Source organism: Schistocerca piceifrons, chromosome 2 (assembly GCF_021461385.2).
Source record: "Schistocerca piceifrons isolate TAMUIC-IGC-003096 chromosome 2, iqSchPice1.1, whole genome shotgun sequence".
Classification (NCBI taxonomy): Eukaryota; Metazoa; Arthropoda; class Insecta; order Orthoptera; family Acrididae; genus Schistocerca; species Schistocerca piceifrons.
In genome coordinates, this window is record NC_060139.1 from 732,639,257 (window position 1) to 732,660,020 (window position 20,764).

The following is a 20,764-nucleotide window of genomic DNA, read 5'->3' on the forward strand; positions in this document are numbered from 1 at the left end:
ATGGTGCTCATGTTGATGTCATATTCCTTGACTTCAGGAAGGCATTTGACACCATCCCACACTGGTGTTTAGTGAAAACAATATAAACTTATCAAGTATTGGACCATATCTGTGATTGGATTCAAGACTCCCTTATAGATAGAACTCAACATGTCACTCTTAAGGAAACAAAATCAACAGATGTGAAGATAACTGCGGGAGTTCTCCACGGAAGTGTGATAGGACTGTTACTGTTTACAATGTATATAAATGATGTGGCAGAAAGTGTTGGATGCCCTGTTCACAGATGATGCAGTTGTCTATAGCAAAAATAGCAAAGCCAGAAGACCGTATCAACTAGCAAAATGAGCTGCAGAGCATTGACAAATGGTGCAGGTTCTGGCAGTTGACACTGAATATGAATAAATGTAACATACTGTGCATACATAGTAAAAGAACTCCACTATTGTACAACACTATTGACGACAAACTGCTTTAAACAGTAGCCACAATAACATATCTGGGTTTAATTGTCTAGAGTGTCCTTAATTGGAATGACCACATAAAACAAATAGTAGGAAAAGCAGTTGTCAGAATAAGATTAATTAGATTAGATTAGATTTACTTTCATTCCAATTGATCCGTAGTGAGGAGGTCCTCCAGAATGTGGAACATGTCAGAAAAACAACAATACATGACAAATATTTACAACTAAAACAAATAAGCTAATGTCCCATTCCACAGGTCCCAAGTGTAATGATCATCATTTTTTAATGAACACTATATGAAAGAGTCATTTTACACATACTAATGCACTGAGTTTAAAATAAAAAAGTTTTTTTTAATTTATTTATAAGGTAATAAACATGTAATACAACTACTATAATACTTATTTACAATGAACACATTACTGCACTGAAATGGTGCAGAAGTTAGATTGTACTTACACACACACACACACACACACACACACACACACACACACACACACACACACACATATTTACAATGAACACATTACTGCACTGAAATTGTGCAGAAGCTATATTGTACTTATATATGTATACACAAATCAGTTGGTTTTACTAAGAAATTCATCAATGGAGTAGAAGGAGTTGGCCACCAATAAATCCTTTAGGCTTCTCTTAAAGTGAATTTCATTGGTTGTTAAGCTTTTTATGGTTGCTGGCAAGTTACTGAAAATGTGTGTTCCTGAATAACACACACCTTTTTGTACAAGACTAAGTGACTTTAAATCTTTATGAAGATTATTCTTATTTCTAGTATTGATTCCATGAATTGAGCTGTTGGTTTGAAAAAGTGATATATTTTTAATGACAATTTTCATTAAGGAATAAATATATTGGGAAGCAGTAGTTAGTATCCCTAGTTCCCTAAACAGGCTTCTGCAGGATGTTCTTGAGTTCACACCACATATAACTCTAACTGCACATTTTTTCACCCAGAAAACTTTAGCTTGGCTTGATGAATTACCCCAAAAAATAATCCCATATGGCATTATGGAATGAAAGTAAACATAGTATGCCAGCTTTTTCATTTTTATATCTCCTATGTCTGACAAAATTCACGCAAACAGAGATTTGTTAAGATGCTTCAGCAGTTCTGTGGTGTGCTTCTCCCAGTTGAATTTATTATCAAGCTGTAATCCCAAAAATTTAACACTGTCCACTTCTTCTATCTTCTTGTCATCGTATGTTAGACATATACTCGTGGAATACCCCTTACAAGTTCTGAACTGCATGCAGTGTGTTTTTTCAAAGTTTAGTGACAAGAAATGGGCTAGGAACCACTGATTAATGTCCACAAATATTTTATTAACTGATCTTTCTAAGACTACACTGGATTTGCTATTTATTGCAATGTTTGTATCATCATCAAACAAAATGAACTTGGCGTCTGTTAATGTTACTGATGAAAGGTCATTGATATATACAAGAAAAGGTAAGGGCCCCAAAATGGAACCTTGTGGGACCCCACATGTAATTAGTTCCCAGTTGGATGATGCCTGATAGCTTGATATATGTGTCTTTCCTAATAACACCCTTTGTTTCCTGTCAGAGCTATAAGATTTGAACCATTTCGCAGCATTTCCAGTTACACTATAATATTCTAATTTACTAAAAAGGATATTGTGATTTACACAGTCAAATGCCTTTGACAGATCACAAAATATACCAGTTGCCTGCAATTTTTTGTCTAATGAATTAAGCAAATTTTCACTGCAAGTGTAGATAGCCTTCTCAATATCAGAATCTTTTAGAAATCCAAACTGTGACTTTGACAGTATGTTATTTAAGATAAGATGGTTATAAAGCCAACTGTACATTACTTTTTCTAAAATTTTTGAGAATGCTGTCAACGGTGACATTGGACGGAAATTTGATGCTATTTCTTTATCTCCCTTCTTAAACAGTGGCTTAACTTCAGCATGTTTCAACCATTCAGGAAATATTCTACTGATAAATGACTGGTTACACAGGTAGCTTAATATGTTACTTAGCTCAGAATCACATTCTTTAATTAACTTTTTTGATATTTCATCATACCCACTAGATGTTTTTGATTTTAAAGATTTTATGATGGACATTACTTCTGTTGGGGTAGTGAGGGTCAAATTCATATTATGGACGTTACATGAAATGTCTGGCCTGAGGTATTCCATAGCAGCATCTACTGAACCTGACAATCCCATCTTTTCCATAACAGTTATAAAATGTTTGTTAAAAAGTTCTGCAACACTATACACATCTGTCACCAATGTATCATTTACTCTTAATGCTATTTGTGCCTCTTCATGTCTGGTTCTACCGGTCTCCTCCTTCACTATATCCCATATTGTCTTTATTTTGTTATCTAATATGATTATCTTTTCCTTGTAATATATTTGCTTTGACATCCATATTACAGTCTTTAATATTTTGCAGTATTTCTTGTAATGTGCTATAGCATCAACATCGGAACTGTTTCGGATTGACAGATACAGTTTTCTTTTTGTTTTACAAGATACCCCTATTCCTTGAGTGATCCATGGCTTCTTTGTAGACTTTGCTCTAACCTTGGTAAGTTTTGCGGGAAAACAGTGTTCGAATAAGGTAAGCACTTTATTAGCAAAAGTGTTATATTTTTCATTCATGCCATGAACACTGTAAACATCAGTCCAGTGAATGTCTCTGAGGAGTGTCCTAAAATAATCAATTTTTGGCTTATTAATCACCCTCTTGAGCTCAGATTTAACAGATTTTATATCCTGTTCAGTATTAACATTTAACAGAAGGAACTGCATGTCATGGTCTGAAAGGCCATTGCCTATTGGTTTTGTAATATAATTTTGTTCATTGGACTTTTCTATAAAGATATTATCAGTGACTGTTTGGCAGCAAGTGGCTACCCTAGTGGGGAACTTTACAGTGGGAATGAAGTTGAATGACAGTGTTACTAACTCAAATAAGTTCTTATTGGGAGAGTCTTTAAGGAAATCTACATTGAAATCACCAGCAACCACTATTTCTTTGTTTTTGGCTGTTAAATGGGCCAGTACAGCTTCAAGGTGGTTTACAAACAGATTAAAGTTACCTGCAGGTGCTTGATATACACTTAATATTATGAAGGATTTTTTTGTGGAATTCTACTTCTGTTGCACATGCTTCCATATGCTGTTCTAGGCAAAATTTATGAATGTCTATGTTCTTAAATTTATGACAGTTCCTGATGAATGTGGCAACTCCTCCTTTCTCCATTTCTGATCTACAAAAGTGAGATGCTAACCTAACCCTGTAACACTTAAATACAAAGTATCTTACAGAAATTAAATTCATCCACATTGGAAGGACCTTATAAGTTATTTGTTCGACCAGTTCTTGAGTATTGTTTATCAAAATGACATCTTTATCAGGTAGGACTGATAGAAGAGAGAGAGAAGATCCAATGAAGAGTGGTGGATTTCATCATGGGATCATTTAGTCAATGTGAGAACATTACTGAGATTCTCAACAAACTCCATTTGCAGATGTTACAAGACAGGTGCGGTGCATCACTGAGAGGTTTACAATTGAAATTTCAAGAGAGCACTTTCCAGGAAAAGTCAGACAATGTATTACTTCCTTTCACATATATCTCACGTAATGACCTTTCTGGGAAAATTTGGGAAATTAGAGCCAATACAGAGGCTTAACGACAATCATTCTTCCCGCACACCATTCACAAGCAGAAAAAAGTAGGGGGCTCAATTAGTGGTACAAGAAATGCCCTCCATCACACACCATTAGTGTGCTTCAGGAGTATGATGTAGATTTATGGTAATGATGATGATGATGATGATGATATTTGGTCTGTGAGGTGCTCAACTGAGTGGTTATCAGTGTCGGTACCAATTCCCAATATTTACGCAGTCCATTTCATCACTTTCATGAATGATGGTGAAATAATGAGGACAACACAAACACCCAGTCCCCAGGTGCAGAAAATCTCTGACCCGGCCAGGAATCAAACCCAGGACTCCTTGATCCAGAGGCAGCAACGCTAGCTACTAGACCATGAGCTGCAGATGATGCAGTTGTAGATGAATTAGTTAAGTTCGGTTGGGTTTGGTTGTTTGGGGGAGGAGACCAGACAGCAAGGTCATCGGTCTCATCGGATTAGGGAAGGACTGGGAAGGAAGTCGGCCGTGCCTTTTCAATTGAACCATCCTGGCATTTGCCTGGAGCAATTTAGGGAAATCAGAAAACCTAAATCAGGATGGCCAGACATGGGATTGAACTGTTGTCCTCCTGAATGCGAGTCCAGTGTGCTAGCCACTGCGCCACCTCGCTCAGTAATTAGTTATGTAATAGTCATTAAATGTGAAACACAAAAGGCTTCCAAAATATTTTATTCTACAAACCATAATGTTTGAATGAAATAAGAACTTTTATAATAAAATTTACCTTCTCGTTTCATTATGCAGCTGCACTTGCAGTACTATGTAAGTAATGTATCATAATTTCTTTCTTTTTCTTCTTTTCTCACTCTCTCTCCATCATGTTCATGCACACAAAGACACACACACAATAAATATATATATATATATATATATAATGGAAGGAAATATGTCTGCTTGTGTCTGTATGTGTGGATGGATATGTGCGTGTGTGCGAGTGTATACCTGTCCTTTTTTCCCCCTAAGGTAAGTCTTTCCGCTCCCGGGATTGGAATGACTCCTTACCCTCTCCCTTAAAACCCACTTCCTTTCGTCTTCCCCTCTCCTTCCCTCTTTCCTGATGAGGCAACAGTTTGTTGCGAAAGCTTGAACTTTGTGTGTATGTTTGTGTTTGTTTGTGTGTCTATCGACCTGCCAGCGTTTTTTTTTTTATATATATATATATATATATATATATATATATATATATATATATATATATATATATATATATATATATATATATATATATATATATATATATATATGAGGAGGTGGTAGACACATTATATAGAGGAGGGGAAAGAGAGAGGAAGGAATTGGGTGCAGGTGAGAGAGAGAGAGAGAGAGAGAGAGAGAGAGAGAGAGGCTGCCTATGCTGTTAATGTGAGCATGAAGCAGCACCACAGCATGAACAAATCTCTAAATTGTTCCTTTTACTGCACAAAGCCATAGGAATATAATTTTTTAAATATTTTATTGTGCTAAACAAATTTGCCAAGGCAATTCTCTCCTTTTTTACGACATCAATCCTGCACTCAAGCTACAATCATGAATGGTTCTAAGGTTATCACCTGAATTACATTCACAATGTGTTCTTCAAATATGAATCCTATATGTACATGTGTGAGATTTCTTAGGAGAACTACTACAGACAGACCAGTGCCTTGAGTTACTATTCCAGAGCCATTCTGTATGGATGGTAAAAAAATTCCTCAGGAACCTGAAAACTAATGTTATTAAATGAATGCCACACAAGTGAAAACCAGTGTTTACTATTAATTGTGACAGAATACACCATTAAGGAATGAAATAGTGATTTCCTTGCCCCACTTTGAGCATCTAAAATGATGCAGAAATTGCCAATGTATCTCAATTTTCATTAATTAGATAGTATCTATCTTGATATAACATATAGTACCTGAACATATTTTCCACAATATTCAGTATTAGAATGGATTAAAAGCTGCATAAATTATGGAGTTTTGCTTAATAATTCAAGAGTTTTGACAAATGCACAAGCACACACAATCTTCAGAGTGCATTACAGTATAGTTTAGCCAAATACAACTCACTTCTTTGCCATGCTCTGATACTGCAAAGTCTAAAATAATGGGTGTGTGTGAAGATGTTGAAAAGTTCAGAAACATTTAAATGTTATAGTGCTTCATTTTTTAGGCATGCATCTGAAATATTTTAAATTTATGTTCTCTTGTTTCAGTTGACAACCTTTCAAACATTCTCAATGCGAGCAGCTAGCAAGTTTTTGATTCGCTTTACGCATTATGGAATACACTCACATGCATAAAGAACAACACTGTTGGTATGAAAAGAGCATCAATCACACAATAAACTTGATCTATCTAAGGATAAAACAAATCAAGTGCAGAATCAGTGAACTCACAGTGCTTACAAAGGGTGTTATTGATATTATGGATGGCATGAAGACCTAGAATATTTCCTTTGTGAGTACAGATGTGAAATGAGGGTTTTCATGATTTGTCAAGCTGACAACGCTTATCTCAGTTGAACAGACTGTCTGCTAACTGTATTTCCACAGCTTCCTTGACCATTGAATCTCAGTAGGATGGGGTTGTGGCCAGTCTCTTAACTTTCTCATAATCCTTGGAATGGCCATTAGAAACACAATGTTCAGGCACTGCTGATTTATTAGGCTTAAGAAGGAAGGTGTATTACTGGTGTTCAATGCAATATTATTTTATAGTGCATATTGTCTGTCCCATATACCTTTTACCACATTCACAAAGAATTTCATACACACCAATCTTTCATAAAAAGCAGACGATCCTTCACTGATCACAAAAGGGCTGCTGTCTTGGCTGATGGAAGGAAGATCATATCCATCTTATGCTTCTTCAAAATTTGCAAGAATAATGAAAGAGCATAAAGTCAATACAGTTATCAAGAAAGGTGGGGAAATACAATGGGCAGACGACCTGCTCTACCAAGACAATAGTTTCCAGTTGAACAAACTATGGAAATCCCTTATTTCACATCTGTGATTTCAAGGGAAATATTCTAAGTCTTCATGCCATCCATAATTATCAGCAAAATACTTTGTAAGCACTATGGATTTTCAGATTCTGCACTTGCTTTGTATTGCTCTTAGGTGCATCAAGTTTAATCTATGACCAACATTCTTGTCATACCAACAGTGTTATCTCTAGTGCATTCACATTTGCTTCACAGTGTGTAGAGTGAATTAAAAACTGCAAGTGGTTCACCGTGAGAATAGCTGAAAGGTTGTCAACCAACATATTCAAACATGAATTTAAAATATCCCAGAAGCATGCCCAAAAAATGATAGAATATTCAATCCACCAATAAAACTTCAAGAAACCCATTTTTAATACTGTTTGTGTATTTGCCAATCACTCAATAGCTCCTATACATAGTGTGGTTACCTTTATTCTTTCCATTATTTGATTCTTTGTCATGTTACAATTTACTCAGTATGGAATGTGGATGACTGAATGTATGCATGCATAAAACAGTGAGGTTAATGAATATACAATAAAGGGATACCAAAGTGTATGAAAAAGTGAACAAATAGATATAAATAATGAGAAAATATCATGTTTATCTTTTCTGATCATCATATTAAATAATTAAAAAGCCACAGAATTTACAAAAAAAAAGTATCTAACGAAGTAAATTCCCAAGGTCTATTTGGTTTTAATGAGAATAGTTTCTCTATTCCCATAGATACTCTTCATTCTAGTTCACCATATTATAATGTCATTAAATTGCCCAATTAGCATTAATTAATCATTTTTAAATTTATTTTACACAGTTAAGAATTAATGCAAGGGCTACAGTTTAACTATCTCCTGTCATCCCCAGCAACTTTTTGGAGACAAATCCTCCAGAATCATAATCATCACTTCATACCCATTTGCAATAAAATCTCTTTTCTATCAATTTTTGAACTGACTTCCAGGATTACGATGAGACTTATACAGTACTTTGCAACATATACATCTAAATATCAATTACATTAAGAAATGGCAAGTTGCCGGTCTTCTTCATATGGGGTAGAAAAATTGCTTAAAAAATTCTTAACTGTATCTGTATTGGGCTTACCAAATATTCTAATGTTTTCTCAATGTCAAGAATAGATTTCACACCACTGCATACAATGGCCACTGGACTACGACCAATTTCTATGAGGTCAGCACTCACGTCCATTGTTTCCTCACCACCTCTGTGAACTCCACCAATGCCACCTGAAATATATTGGACAAAATTCATTACTCCTGACAAAGTGTGATTAAATATGATTCTACAGTAAAGAAATTTTAGAACCAGAAATCAGAGGTTCAATAAGGAACTAAATATTTGGTACTTGAGAGGAATATTAAAAAGCTGGAAGGGGAAGTAATTCATTTATTTCAAATAAAACAGGTCATTTTAACAACATATATTGTTTGTGACCCCATAACTCCTATATTTCAGAAAATAAAAAAGTGTTTTCTGTGTTTTATAAACCTTGCTTCTTTTTGTCATTTCTTGAGATTGATGCTTGATTCAGAATAAGACTGCTATGTTTTGATAATACTAATATCTATCTGTTGCATTTTTTCTTCTCATGGGACAAGTAACCATGAGTTTAGACTTTCATGAAACTATAAGCACTGTTTTAAAGTCTACATAATACAACAATATCAAAATTGCATAAGAGAGCTACATTTGGACACATTTTACTATTTTCATACTTGGTAAAAGGTACTTTACAATGTTAAGCTGATTAGAGTGGTATACTGTTAAGACATTTGATTTACGTCCACAAGAAGTGGAGTTCTAATCCCCACCTGCCTATCCAGTTTTATGTAGATTATTTCAAGAGAAAACCTGTATGGCTCCTTTAAAATAGCCAGGAGTAATTTTTTGCCACATTTATGTGCAATCTTAGTGTGTGCTCTAATGATGTCACTACATAGCATAAAAATCTTTAAAGAATATAGCAATCACACTCACAGCCACATACAGACAACGAAGGCTGTGCACATTACATTTGAGCTTTCTGTGTGGAACATCAGAATGAGTAATAATGTACATATGATTGATATATGAGGTGCTACCCTAAGGTTCCCAAAATTTGTATCACCCATGCTTACAAACTGTAGTAAACCAAATACAACAAGGAGCAGTGTAATACATGTTCTGTGTGTCAATATACCCTCATAGGATAACACTGAGTATGCCTAGTGGCTTCAACCTAACTAACTAACTAAGTGGACATGTTTACTGTTGGCAGGCAGTTTTCCAATGCTTGTGCTTATGGTTGTGCAATGACTGACCTGACAGAACAGCATTGCTGTATTAAATTCTGTTTTAAACTTGTAAAACAGCCACAGAAATGCACAAAATATTAGTGCAAGAATTTGGTAATGATGTTTTGGGCCAGACACAAACATATGGCTTGGATGAAAGCTTCACAAATGGCTGGACATCTGTTGGTGATAAACATTAAGGACGACCATCTCCGGAATTACACCTGAATATGTCAGTGCTGTTCAGATTGTGATTGTGAAAGATTATAGGTGGACCATCCACAACATCTGTTAATGTCCTAAAGCACCTAATGGAGAATGTGAGAAGGAAATGTCCAGAGACCTGGCAGAGGAATGACTGAATCCTCCACCACAATAAATTGAGACCACATACAGCTATCAACGTGCAGAACTTTTTAGCAAAAAAGCAACACAGCAGTCCATCCTCGCCCATTGTATTTATCCATATTGGCTCCATGTGATTTCTTTCTCTTTCACAAGTTGAAATCGAAGTCGAAAGGATGAAGATTCGACTCAGTTGAGAAGATCCAAAGTAAATTGCAAGTGGTGTTCAACACACTGACTAATAAAGGCTTTTAGGATTCATTCTGTTAATGAGAGAAGTGCTGGGATTGACGTCTGAGCTCCCAAAGGGACTGCGTAGATAGATAGATAGATAGATAGATAGATAGATAGATAGATAGATAGATATTCAGCAATCAGGCCCTGCGGATCATGTGCTGCTTCCACAAACTGTCTCCATTACTTCCTGTTTTGTGCCCAGTTCCTCCAGGTGCCTTCAATTCCCAGGACTGCTAGATCCATCCAGCACTGCCTTGGTCATCCAATGGGGCATTTGGTGTTAGGTTTCCCCACTAGTGCCATTTGGCATATGGGCTACATGGCCCACCCATTGTATTCTTTTGCTCTCTTTCTTCTGTAGGATAGTTTATCTTCTGTAGGATAGTTGGTTGTTGCATCAGAAGGTAGATTTCCTTGTTTTTCCTCCTCCTCCATACTCAGTTATCTAAAACTGGTCCCCATATCTTCCTCATAACTCTTCTTTCAAATATTAATAGTTTTTCCCTTTCTCACTTAGTCATGCTCCATGTTTCTGAACCATACATTACTGCTGGGCATATCAGTGTGTTGTAGATTTTCATCTTGGTGTTCACTGAGATCGATTTATAGCCAAGCATCTCTCTGAGGGAATGCATGCATTTCATTCCCACTGCTATTCTTTCCTTGATGTCCATTTTTATGTTGTTGTCCGTGGTAAACCAAGATCCCAAGTATTTGAACTGGTGTACTCTCTTGAACCTCTTGTCATCTATCTCAAGAAATTCCTCCCGCTCTTGTCTTCTTCCTAATTGCATGAACACTGTTTTTTGTCTCAATTCACTTTGAGCCCTACCTTCTGTGCATAATTGTCCATTTTCTGGTACATTTCTTTCAACTCATGCTTTGATTCACTTAGTAGTACTATGTCATCTGCATATGCGAGACAACTGAAGTTACCGTCCATCTCTACTCCAGCCCACTCCTGTTGCCTACACTCTTTTATTACTTTCTCTAAGATGACATTGAACAGAACACATGAGAGAGCATCCCCTTGTTTGAGGCCTGTCTCAATCTTGAATGTTTCTTATGTGGGTCCTCAGAAATGTACTGCTGCCTTTGACCCTTCCATACAAGCTAGAACCATTCTCACTAGCTTCTCAGGGATTATGAAGTCACACATTGCACATTATAGGCTATTCCTGTGGATCCTGTCATATGAACATTGAAAATCGATGAACAGGCTGTAGATATCTTTATCATATCCCCAGTGTTTTTCAAGCAATTGTCTTAGTGTGAAAATGTGATCTATTGTTGATTGGTTTGGTTGAAAGCCAGCTTTGTACTCCTGTATGTTGTTCTCTATTTTCTGAGGATAATGATGGACAGCACATTATACATTACATTCAACAAGCTGATTCCTCTGTAGTTACCGGATTCCATTTTGCTTCCCTTCTTGTATATTGGGCATATTATAGCCAATTTCCATTCTTTTGGCAGTGTCTCCTTCTCCCATATCAACTGGATCAGTTTATATATCTCTAAGTGTAAGCTCTTACCTCCCTTCTTGATAAATTCTGAAGTTATTCTGTCCTACCCTGGGAGTATGTTGTTTCTGAGTCCTTTGATTATGATCTTCATGTCTTCTTCACTAACTTCTCATTCTTCTTCATCGTTCCTTTCCTCTGTAGTGTTTGCAGGTAATATCTCATCTTGGTCCGGGCGATTCAACAGTTCTGAGAAGTATTCTTTCCATCTTTCTACAATTCTTTCCTTGTCATTTATCAAGTTGCCATTCTCATCTCTTATGAAAAACGTTGGGCTTTGAAATCCATATTTCTGATTTTTTTTGTATTGGAAGGATTGCCTTGAGCTCTTGTTTTGGCTCTCTGCCTCAACTTGTTCTGGTAAACTGGTTAGATATATTCTATTCTCTGCTCTTAGGATTCACTTTGTCTCCCTTCTGATGTTGATAAAATGTTCCCTTTTCTGCTCAGTCTCCCTGTCAGTTAGCCATTTCTCCCTCATCTTCCTTCTCTTTTCTGTAGCCTTCTGGCATGTCTCATTGAACCATTTCCTCTTCTTCATTATCTTCTTTCTTCCCAATATATCCTCTGCTACATTTAGTACCGTGGACTTCATTTCTTTCCTCCTTTCCTCCACATTCTCTCTTGGTTCCAGGGTCTCCAGCACCTAAAAACAGTTTTTGATTTCTATAGCATAGTGTTCTTTAATGGCACCTTCTCGTAGTTTCTCTCAACATTCAACTTCTTCTTATGCATGTAGGTGACCATGAGTTTAAGCCTGCACACAATGAGGAAGTGGTCTGATGTGCAGTCAGCTCCTCTCTACGACCTGATGTCCATGACTCTATGACTATAGCACTGGTCCACCAAGATATGACCTATCTGGTTGGTGGTTCTTGCATCTGGTGAACACCATGTTCCCTTATGTATTCTCTTGTGCTCAAGGTAAGTCGAACTTACTCTCAGGTTCTTTGAGATAGCCAAGTTGATCATCCTCTGACCATTCTCATTGGTCTCATCATGCAAACTGTGCCTTCCTATAGTTGGTGTGTAGAATTCTTCTTTTCCTGCTTTTCCATTAAAATCTCCCAACACTATTGTCATATTTCTACTTGGTGTGCTCTTAATTGTTTGTTCTAGTTGGTCATAGAACTCTTCCTTTTCCTCATCTGTTTTATCCTCAGTTGGGGCATGAACATTGATGAATGTGATGTCTGACACTTGGTTTCCAAGTACTTGGGATACTTTGGTTGGCAAATAAAAATCTTGTGTGATGTGATTGTATTTAGTGTTAGGTTTTGGGAACTTTTTGGTAGCACTTTGAATTTAAAAATTCTAAATGTGGCAAACACTCTTGCTATCTGAAAGTACATAAATGCATATAGTCAGATCTTTGATCCATAGGCTGGTGAATACAGCAGAAATGAAGTATAATCGTCCAAGTTGTCAATGGCAATGGCTTTAAAGAATTTGATGTTAAAAAAAGTGTTCAAAAATAAGGAAAAGGAAGAAAAAGATGTTGACAGAACATCCCAGAATGTTGAATATACTTCGGTGATATATACATTGTGAATGCACAGTTAAAAGTTTAATTCATGCTGATACTAAAGAAGGAACTATGTGTGGACTTCTGTGACATAATATAAAAGGCAGACCATACAAGTTTACCAAATCAGGTGTCTATAAAATTCATTGTGGGAACTGTAGTAATAAGTATACAGGTCAGATTGGCAGAGATTTCAGGGAGTACTCATAAGTTACTTGGTAACAAAAATGCTTTGAGATGGCACTTATGTAGGGATGGACATGCAGTGTGATGTACTGAAAATAATCTTAAAATTTTACACTAAGCTCCCAAAAGTGATATACTTAACATGCTAGAGGAACTGAAAATTAATTCACACAGAATGGAGCGGCTACATAAACTGCTCAATGAGCAGAATAAATTCAGTAGGAATCTTTTCTGCTTTTTGCAATTACTTATTAAAATGAGACTCTATGCAATGAGCTGCATTGTGAGGCACTATCCCTGTTCTTAACACTACACACTGGCTGCCTGAAGACTGAGCATGAGTACGAGGCAAGCCAACACACTTTTTGAAGCTTCTCACACCAGATGGAATAGTACGCCAGTGATGCCCTCTTTTCTTACAGTCTTTTCATTAATATTTTAAAACGGTAGTCTGATTCTACCAGTTTCATGTGTGTCCTGTAATATGAATGTTTTTTTCTCTTTTAGACACTGCATGTAGGTATTATATTATTAACTTCCATTTAACTAATAGTCATAGTTTCTATATACATCTGATAATTCAATTCACAACTGATTTTTATACAACATTAATTGAAGAAACAGATGCACATCCATCTTCCTCCTTCTTTCCTTTTGCTTCCTGACTGTTTCTATTACATTTCACAATTTTGTATTTTATGGTAAAAACGAGAAAAGAGAATGCTGCAAGTAATGCCTCACTGTTTCGTCACTCACAGTATTATACCTATTTTAAATCAAGAGCAAATATTCCTGCATTTGTAAAATTCATAAATGTTTTCTTGTAGGACTACAGATGTTTAATATTCTACTAGTACTCATATGCCAATTCATATTTGACAGTAGTGCCATCCTGTAGCAACATTTTGCTAGTACCTCAGCAAGCTGCTATAGAGTTCAGTTTGTCACATACTACTGTATGTTCAGAACACTATATGACGAGATACATTGTATGCATCTTTGTTTTCTCTTTTGTATGTATTAAGAATTCAACAGTTCCATAATAACTAGTTTGTAGAATAGCTAATATAGATTGATCTTTTTGTTTCCTTTTCTTCAGATGATGGTTGATGCTGAAATGTGTCACAATATACAACAATAAACAAACATGAACTGGATAATTCTGTGAATATATCTAAAGATTTCACCATCTATATAGGATTAAAACCTAATTTTATTTTTTTATTGAGGTTATCAAAAATTCTGTACATTTGTTCAACAACTTGTTTCCCCCACCCCCTAGCCCCCAACCCCCACCCCCCACCCCCCACCCCACACCCCCACCCCCCACCCCCCACCCCCACCCCCACCCCCCACCCCATGTATACCGCCACAGCATTGTCAGCACTAGTCGCAAACATGGTGAGTTCAGGTGCAGAGCGAGCTTTCTGTGTGTTGGAGTTCGACAAAAACAAGTGTGCTACAGCTGTTCAATCGATGTCAGAACCAAGTACGGAAAGAAGCCACCAACAAGGGAGGTCATTTACCACTGGCTCCACCATTTTCATCGTGACATTCGTGGATACCTCAACATGGAGCTGCCACATCGATGGATTGGCCATGCTGTAGAAATGGGCAGCTGTTTCATGAAATGGACTCCCCGATCACCAGATCTCACTCCGTGTGACTATTTTCTGTGGGGACACATTAAAGATCTGATAAATGTACCGCCTTTACAAATGTGTGGTTCCTGAAGAGGGACAGCAGCCTTTTCAGTAGTTGCAGGGTGGACGATTGACTGATCTGGCCTTGTACCACTAATAAAAACAGCCTTGCTGTGCTGGTACTATGAATGGCTGAAAGCAAGGGGAAACTACAGCCATAATTTTTCCCGAGGGCATGCAGCTTTACTGTATGATTAAATGATGATGGCATCCTCTTAGGTAAAATGTTCCAGAGGTAAAATAGTTCCCCATTCGGATCTCCTGGTGGGGACTACTCAGGAGGATGTCGTTATCAGGAGAAAGAAAACTGGCACTCTACGGATCGGAGCACGGAATGGCAGATCCCTTAACCAGGCAGGTAGGATAGAAAATTTAAAAAGAGAAATGGATAGGCTAAAGTTAGATGTAGTGGGAATTAGTGAAGTTTGGTGGCTGGAGGAACAAGACTTCTGACCAGGCGAATACAGGGTTATAAATACAAAATCAAACAGAGGTAATGAAGGAGTAGGTTTAATAATGTATGGAAAAATAGGAGTGCAGGTAAGCTACTACAAATAGCATAGTGAAAACATTATTGTGGCCAAGATAGACATGAAGCCCACGCCTACCACAGTGGTACAAGTTTATGTGCCAACTAGCTCCGCAGATGATGAAAAGATTGATGAAATGTGTGATAAGATAAAAGAAATTATTCAGATAGTGAAGGAGGATGAATTTAATAGTCATGGGTGATTGTAATTTGATAGTAGAAAATGGAAGAGAAGGAAACATAGTAGGTGAATATGGAATAGGGGTAAGAAACGAAAGAGCCGCCTGGCAGAATTTTGTACAAAGCATAACTTAATCCTAGGTAACACTTGATTCAAGAATGATGAAAAAAGGTTGTATACATGGAACAGGCCTGGAGATACTGGAAGGTTTCAGATAGATTATATAATGGTAAGACAGAGATTTAGGAACCAGGTTTTAAACTGTAAGACATTTCCAGGGGAAGATGTGGACTCTGACCACAATCTATTGGTTATGAACTGTACATTAAAACTGAAGAAACTGCAAAAAGGTGGGAATTTCAGCAGATGGGACCTGGATAAACTGAGAGAACCAGCGGTTGTAGAGAGTTTCAGGGAGAGCATTAGGGAACGATTGTCAGGAATGGGGGAAAGAAATACAGTAGAAGACTAATGGGTAGCTTTGAGGGATGAAATAGTGAAGGCAGCAGAGGATCAAGTAGGTAAGAAGACAAGGGCTAGTAGAAATCCTTGGATAACAGAAGATATATTGAATTTAACTGACGAAACAAGAAAATATAAAAATGCAGTAAATGAAGCAGGCAAAAAGGAATACAAATGTCTCAAAAATGAGACGAACAGGAAGTGCAAAATGGCTAAGCATGGATGGCTAGAGGACAAATGTGAGGATGCAGAGGCATATCTCACTAGGGGTAAGATAGATACTGCCTACAGGAAAATTAAAGAGACCTTTGGAGAAAAGAGAACCACTTGTATGAATATCAGTAGCTCAGATGGAAACCCAGTTCTAAGCAAAGAAGAGAAAGCAGAAAGATGGAAGGAGTATATAGAGGGTCTATACAAGGACGATATACTTGAGGACAATACTTTGGAAATGGAGGAGGATGTAGATGAAGATGAAATGGGAGATATGATACCGCGTGAAGAGTTTGACAGAGCACTGAAACGCCTAAGTTGAAACAAGGCCCCGGGAGTAGACAACATTTCATTAGAACTACTGACAGCCTTGGGAGAGCCAGCCCTGACAAAACTCTACCATCTGAGAAAGCAAGATGTGTGAGACAGACAAAATACCCTCAGACTTCAAGAAGAATATAATTATTCCAATCCCAAAAAAAGCAGGTGTTGACAAATGTGAAAATTACCGAACTATCAGTTTAATAAGTCACAACTGCAAAATACTAATGCAAATTCTTTACAGATGAATTGAAAAACTGGTAGAAGCTGACCTCATGGAAAATCAGTTTGGATTCCACAGAAATATTGTAACATGTGAGGTGATACTGACCCTACAACTTATCTTACAAGATAGATTAAGGAAAGGAAAACCCACGTTTCTAGCATTTGTTGACTTAGAGAAAGCTTTTGACAATGTTGACTGGAATACTCTCTTTCAAATTCAGAAGGTGGCAGGGGTAAAATACAGGGAGCGAAAGGCTATTTAGAATTTGTACAGAAACCAGGTGGCAGTTATAAGAGTCGAGGGACATGAAAGGGAAGCAGTGGTTGGGAAGGAAGTGAGAAAGGGTTGTAGCCTATCCCCAATGTTGTTCAATCTGTATATTGAGCAAGCAGTAAAGGGAACAAAAGAAAAATTTGGAGTAGGAATTAAAATCCATGGAGAAGAAATAAAAACTTTGAGGTTTCCCAATGACATTGTAATTCTGTCAGAGAGAGCAAAGGACCTGGAAGAGCAGTTGAATGAAATGGACAGTGTCTTGAGAGGAGGGTATAAGACGAACATCAACAAAAGCAAAACGAGGATAATGGAATGTAGTCTAAGTAAGTCGGGTGATGCTGAGGGAATTAGATCAGGGAATGAGACACTTAAAGTAGGAAAGGAGTTTTGCTATTTGGGGAGAAAAATAACTGATGATGGTCGACGTAGAGAGGATATAAAATGTAGAATGGCAATGGCAAGAAAAGTGTTTCTGAAGAAGAGAAATTTGTTAACATCGAGTATAGATTTAAGTGTCAGGAAGTTGTTTCTGAAAGTATTTGTATGGAGTGTAGCCATGTATGGAAGTGAAACATGGGCGATAAAAATAGTTTGAACAAGAAGAGAAAAGGAGCTTTTGAAATGTGGTGCTACAGAAGAATGCTGAAGATTAGATAGGTAGATCATGTTACTAATAAGGAGGTACTAAACAGAACTGTGGAGAAGATGAGTTTGTGGCAGAACTTGACTAGAAGAAGGGATCGGTTGGTAGGACACGTTATGAGGCATCAAGGAATCACCAATTTAGTATTGAAGGGCAGCATAGAGGGTAAAAGTCATAGAGGGAGACCAAGAAATGAATAAACTAAGCAGATTCAGAAGGATCTAGGTTGTAGTAGGTACTGGGAGATGAAGAAGCTTGCACAGGATAGAGTAACATGGAGAGCTGCATCAAACCAGTCTCTGGACTGAAGACCGCAACAACAAGACATCATTTAAACTTTGGTAGTGACATAATTACAGATACAAAATAAATCTTCTAGCTACCACTGGAATAGAGAAGAAAAATCAGTCAGTCTTCTATGTACACAATTTTTAGTCCTATGTGCCATACCTGTAGCAAAAACGTGAATACCAACTCCTTTTGCGACTATTAAGGTTCCTGCAACAGTTGTACCACCATTCAACTTCTGCAAAAGAAAAGAAAAATATTGAATCAGTGGGAAATGAGAGTATAAACATTGTTCTAGGAATATCACTTAAACTGACTGAAAGTGCTGCATACAGTACCTTGCTCATAACATATGGAAAATCTCGACGTGATGTTTTGACAGCTTTGGAAGAGGCCAACTCTGCAATCATATCTTTGTTTAATCCTACTTTGATCTGGCCTTTCATTATTGCAACAGTGGCAGGCACAGCTCCCTACAGAAATGTAACTCTGGTTAATAATTAAACTTCAAATTCATCTTTTTATTAAATAAATTGACTTACCAGTACTACTTGTGTCGAGATAAATCAAAATTACTGCAACATGACACTCTAACTTAAATGATTATTGTGGAGTATGTTGGTCAATATTCCAATTTAATATGTTGTATTACTACAGTGGAAATGATTAACTGTAGAACCAGAACTGAATATCAAATCAGAAAGCCAGGTCAGTTTGCAAGGAAAGCAAGAAAATTTGCAGTATATTGTGCAGTATAATGTATTTCTAAATAAGCAACACAGTACTATTCTTCACTCAATTTGATGAAATTGCAGTTTCATGTGAAGTGAGACAGGAAAGTTTTACATGGGGTAAGGGTGCTCTGACAAGAAAAAATAACAGTCTGCAATGATTAGAGCTCTCTTGGGTTGTAATATATGTATAGCATCTGTGTGTGAGTAACCACAGATTATATTAGATTAGATTAGATTAGTACTTGTTGCATAGATCTTGAATACGACACTTCGTAATGATGTGGAATGTGTCAGGTTATTAATAAAAGGTGTCAATACAAGATATTACATTACACAAAACTTCATTTTTTTGTGTGTGGGGGGGTGGGGAAATTACCCACTTACTATATCCAAAAATTCATCTAATGAGTAGAAGGAGTTGCCATTTATAAATTCTTTTAATTTCCTTTTAAATGCTATACGGCTATCTGTCCGACTTTTGATGCTATTAGATAAGTGACCAAAGACTTTTGTGGCAGCATAATTTACCCCCTTATGAGCCAAAGTTAGATTTAACCTTGAGTAGTGAAGCTCATCCTTTCTCCTAGTGTTATATCCATGTACACTGCTATTACTTTTGAATTCATTCGGATTGTTAATAACAAATTTCATAAGCGAACATATACATTGTGAGGCTACAGTGAAGATCCCTAGCTCTTTAAATAAGAGACTGCATGATGATCTTGGATGAGCTCCAGCAATTATTCTGATTACACACCCTTGTGCGATGAACACTCTTTTACTCAATGATGAGTTACCCCAGAATATGATGCCATATGAAAGCAGAGAACGAAAATAGGCATGGCAAGCTAATTTACTGACATGTACCGTATTTACTCGAATCTAAGCCGCACTTGAATCTAAGCCGCACCTGAAAAATGAGACTCAAAATCAAGGAAAAAAATTTTTCCCGAATCTAAGCCACACCTGAAATTTGAGACTCGAAAATCAAGGGGAGAGAAAAGTTTTAGGTCGCACCTCCAAATCGAAACAAAGTTCGCCTAGTTGTAATATGAGACACAATTTAGGTCGAATAAATGACGATACAGCTGCAGTAGTTTGGTTCAAGTCGTAAGCTTAGCAGTTACGGTTTACCAGGTAGCCATTGCTACGCGTCACGCGCTCCGTCCGTATTTATACGGATATCCTTCCTTTTTCACGTGCTTCATGTGGTTTGAATTGATTGCTTATTTTTCTTTGATCTGATAAGTGCCGTTCTCTTTGTTATAGGTGTTTACGTCACTCTAAGCTGAAAATGCATTACTGTACTGTGTCATGCATTGTTTGTTGCATTCTGATAGTGTGTGTTTACGGCCTGTCGCCGCTCGTGGCGTGGCTTGCTTTTGTGCGCGCTACCGCCGCTTACAAATAAAAAAATAGAGAGGAGTCGTCTCATTAGCGAAACATTTGTTGTTACTTACACTACTTCTTTCTTTGATAATGATCAACAAGAACCAAATAATAGACTGCGTATGATAGACGATGTTCTGAACGAAATTTTAGCGAAAATTTTTCTCCGTTTGAAAATCTTTGCAGGCGCCTCTTTAGTTCTTTACATTCTGCACAGAAATTAGTCATCTTAGATTTAAAAATCTAGTCAGTTGCCGTGCTTCATTTCTGACTGTATCACTATCAGGCATAAGAATAATAAGAATATAAACATGACATGATATGTACATTGTTCCGCGTTTGCTGTTGTCTCACTCTAGTTTCGTAGTTTATTAGGCAGACAGGATTTAAATGAGATAGTAGCAAACACGAAACAATACATGGCAAAATGTTTATATTCGTATTAATCTTATGGCGAAGAGAATACTACATGTGATTCACAATTCATAAAAGCTCCTATTAGCAACCATCTCTTC

General features: G+C 37.0%; 1 protein-coding gene across 2 annotated transcripts in view; it reads right to left on the bottom strand.

Moving 5' to 3' along the window:
* Nucleotides 1-20,764, bottom strand: part of LOC124777387 (pseudouridine-5'-phosphate glycosidase-like) — a 143,611-nt gene that overhangs the window by 64,489 nt on the left and 58,358 nt on the right. For both annotated transcript variants that reach the window (XM_047252778.1, XM_047252779.1), the window contains exons 3-5: nucleotides 18,465-18,599; nucleotides 18,289-18,364; nucleotides 8,279-8,421 (exon numbers count right to left, since the gene is read on the bottom strand). In XM_047252778.1, coding sequence (XP_047108734.1) covers nucleotides 8,279-8,421; nucleotides 18,289-18,364; nucleotides 18,465-18,599 — 354 coding nt within the window. The remainder of the gene's footprint in view (nucleotides 1-8,278; nucleotides 8,422-18,288; nucleotides 18,365-18,464; nucleotides 18,600-20,764) is intronic.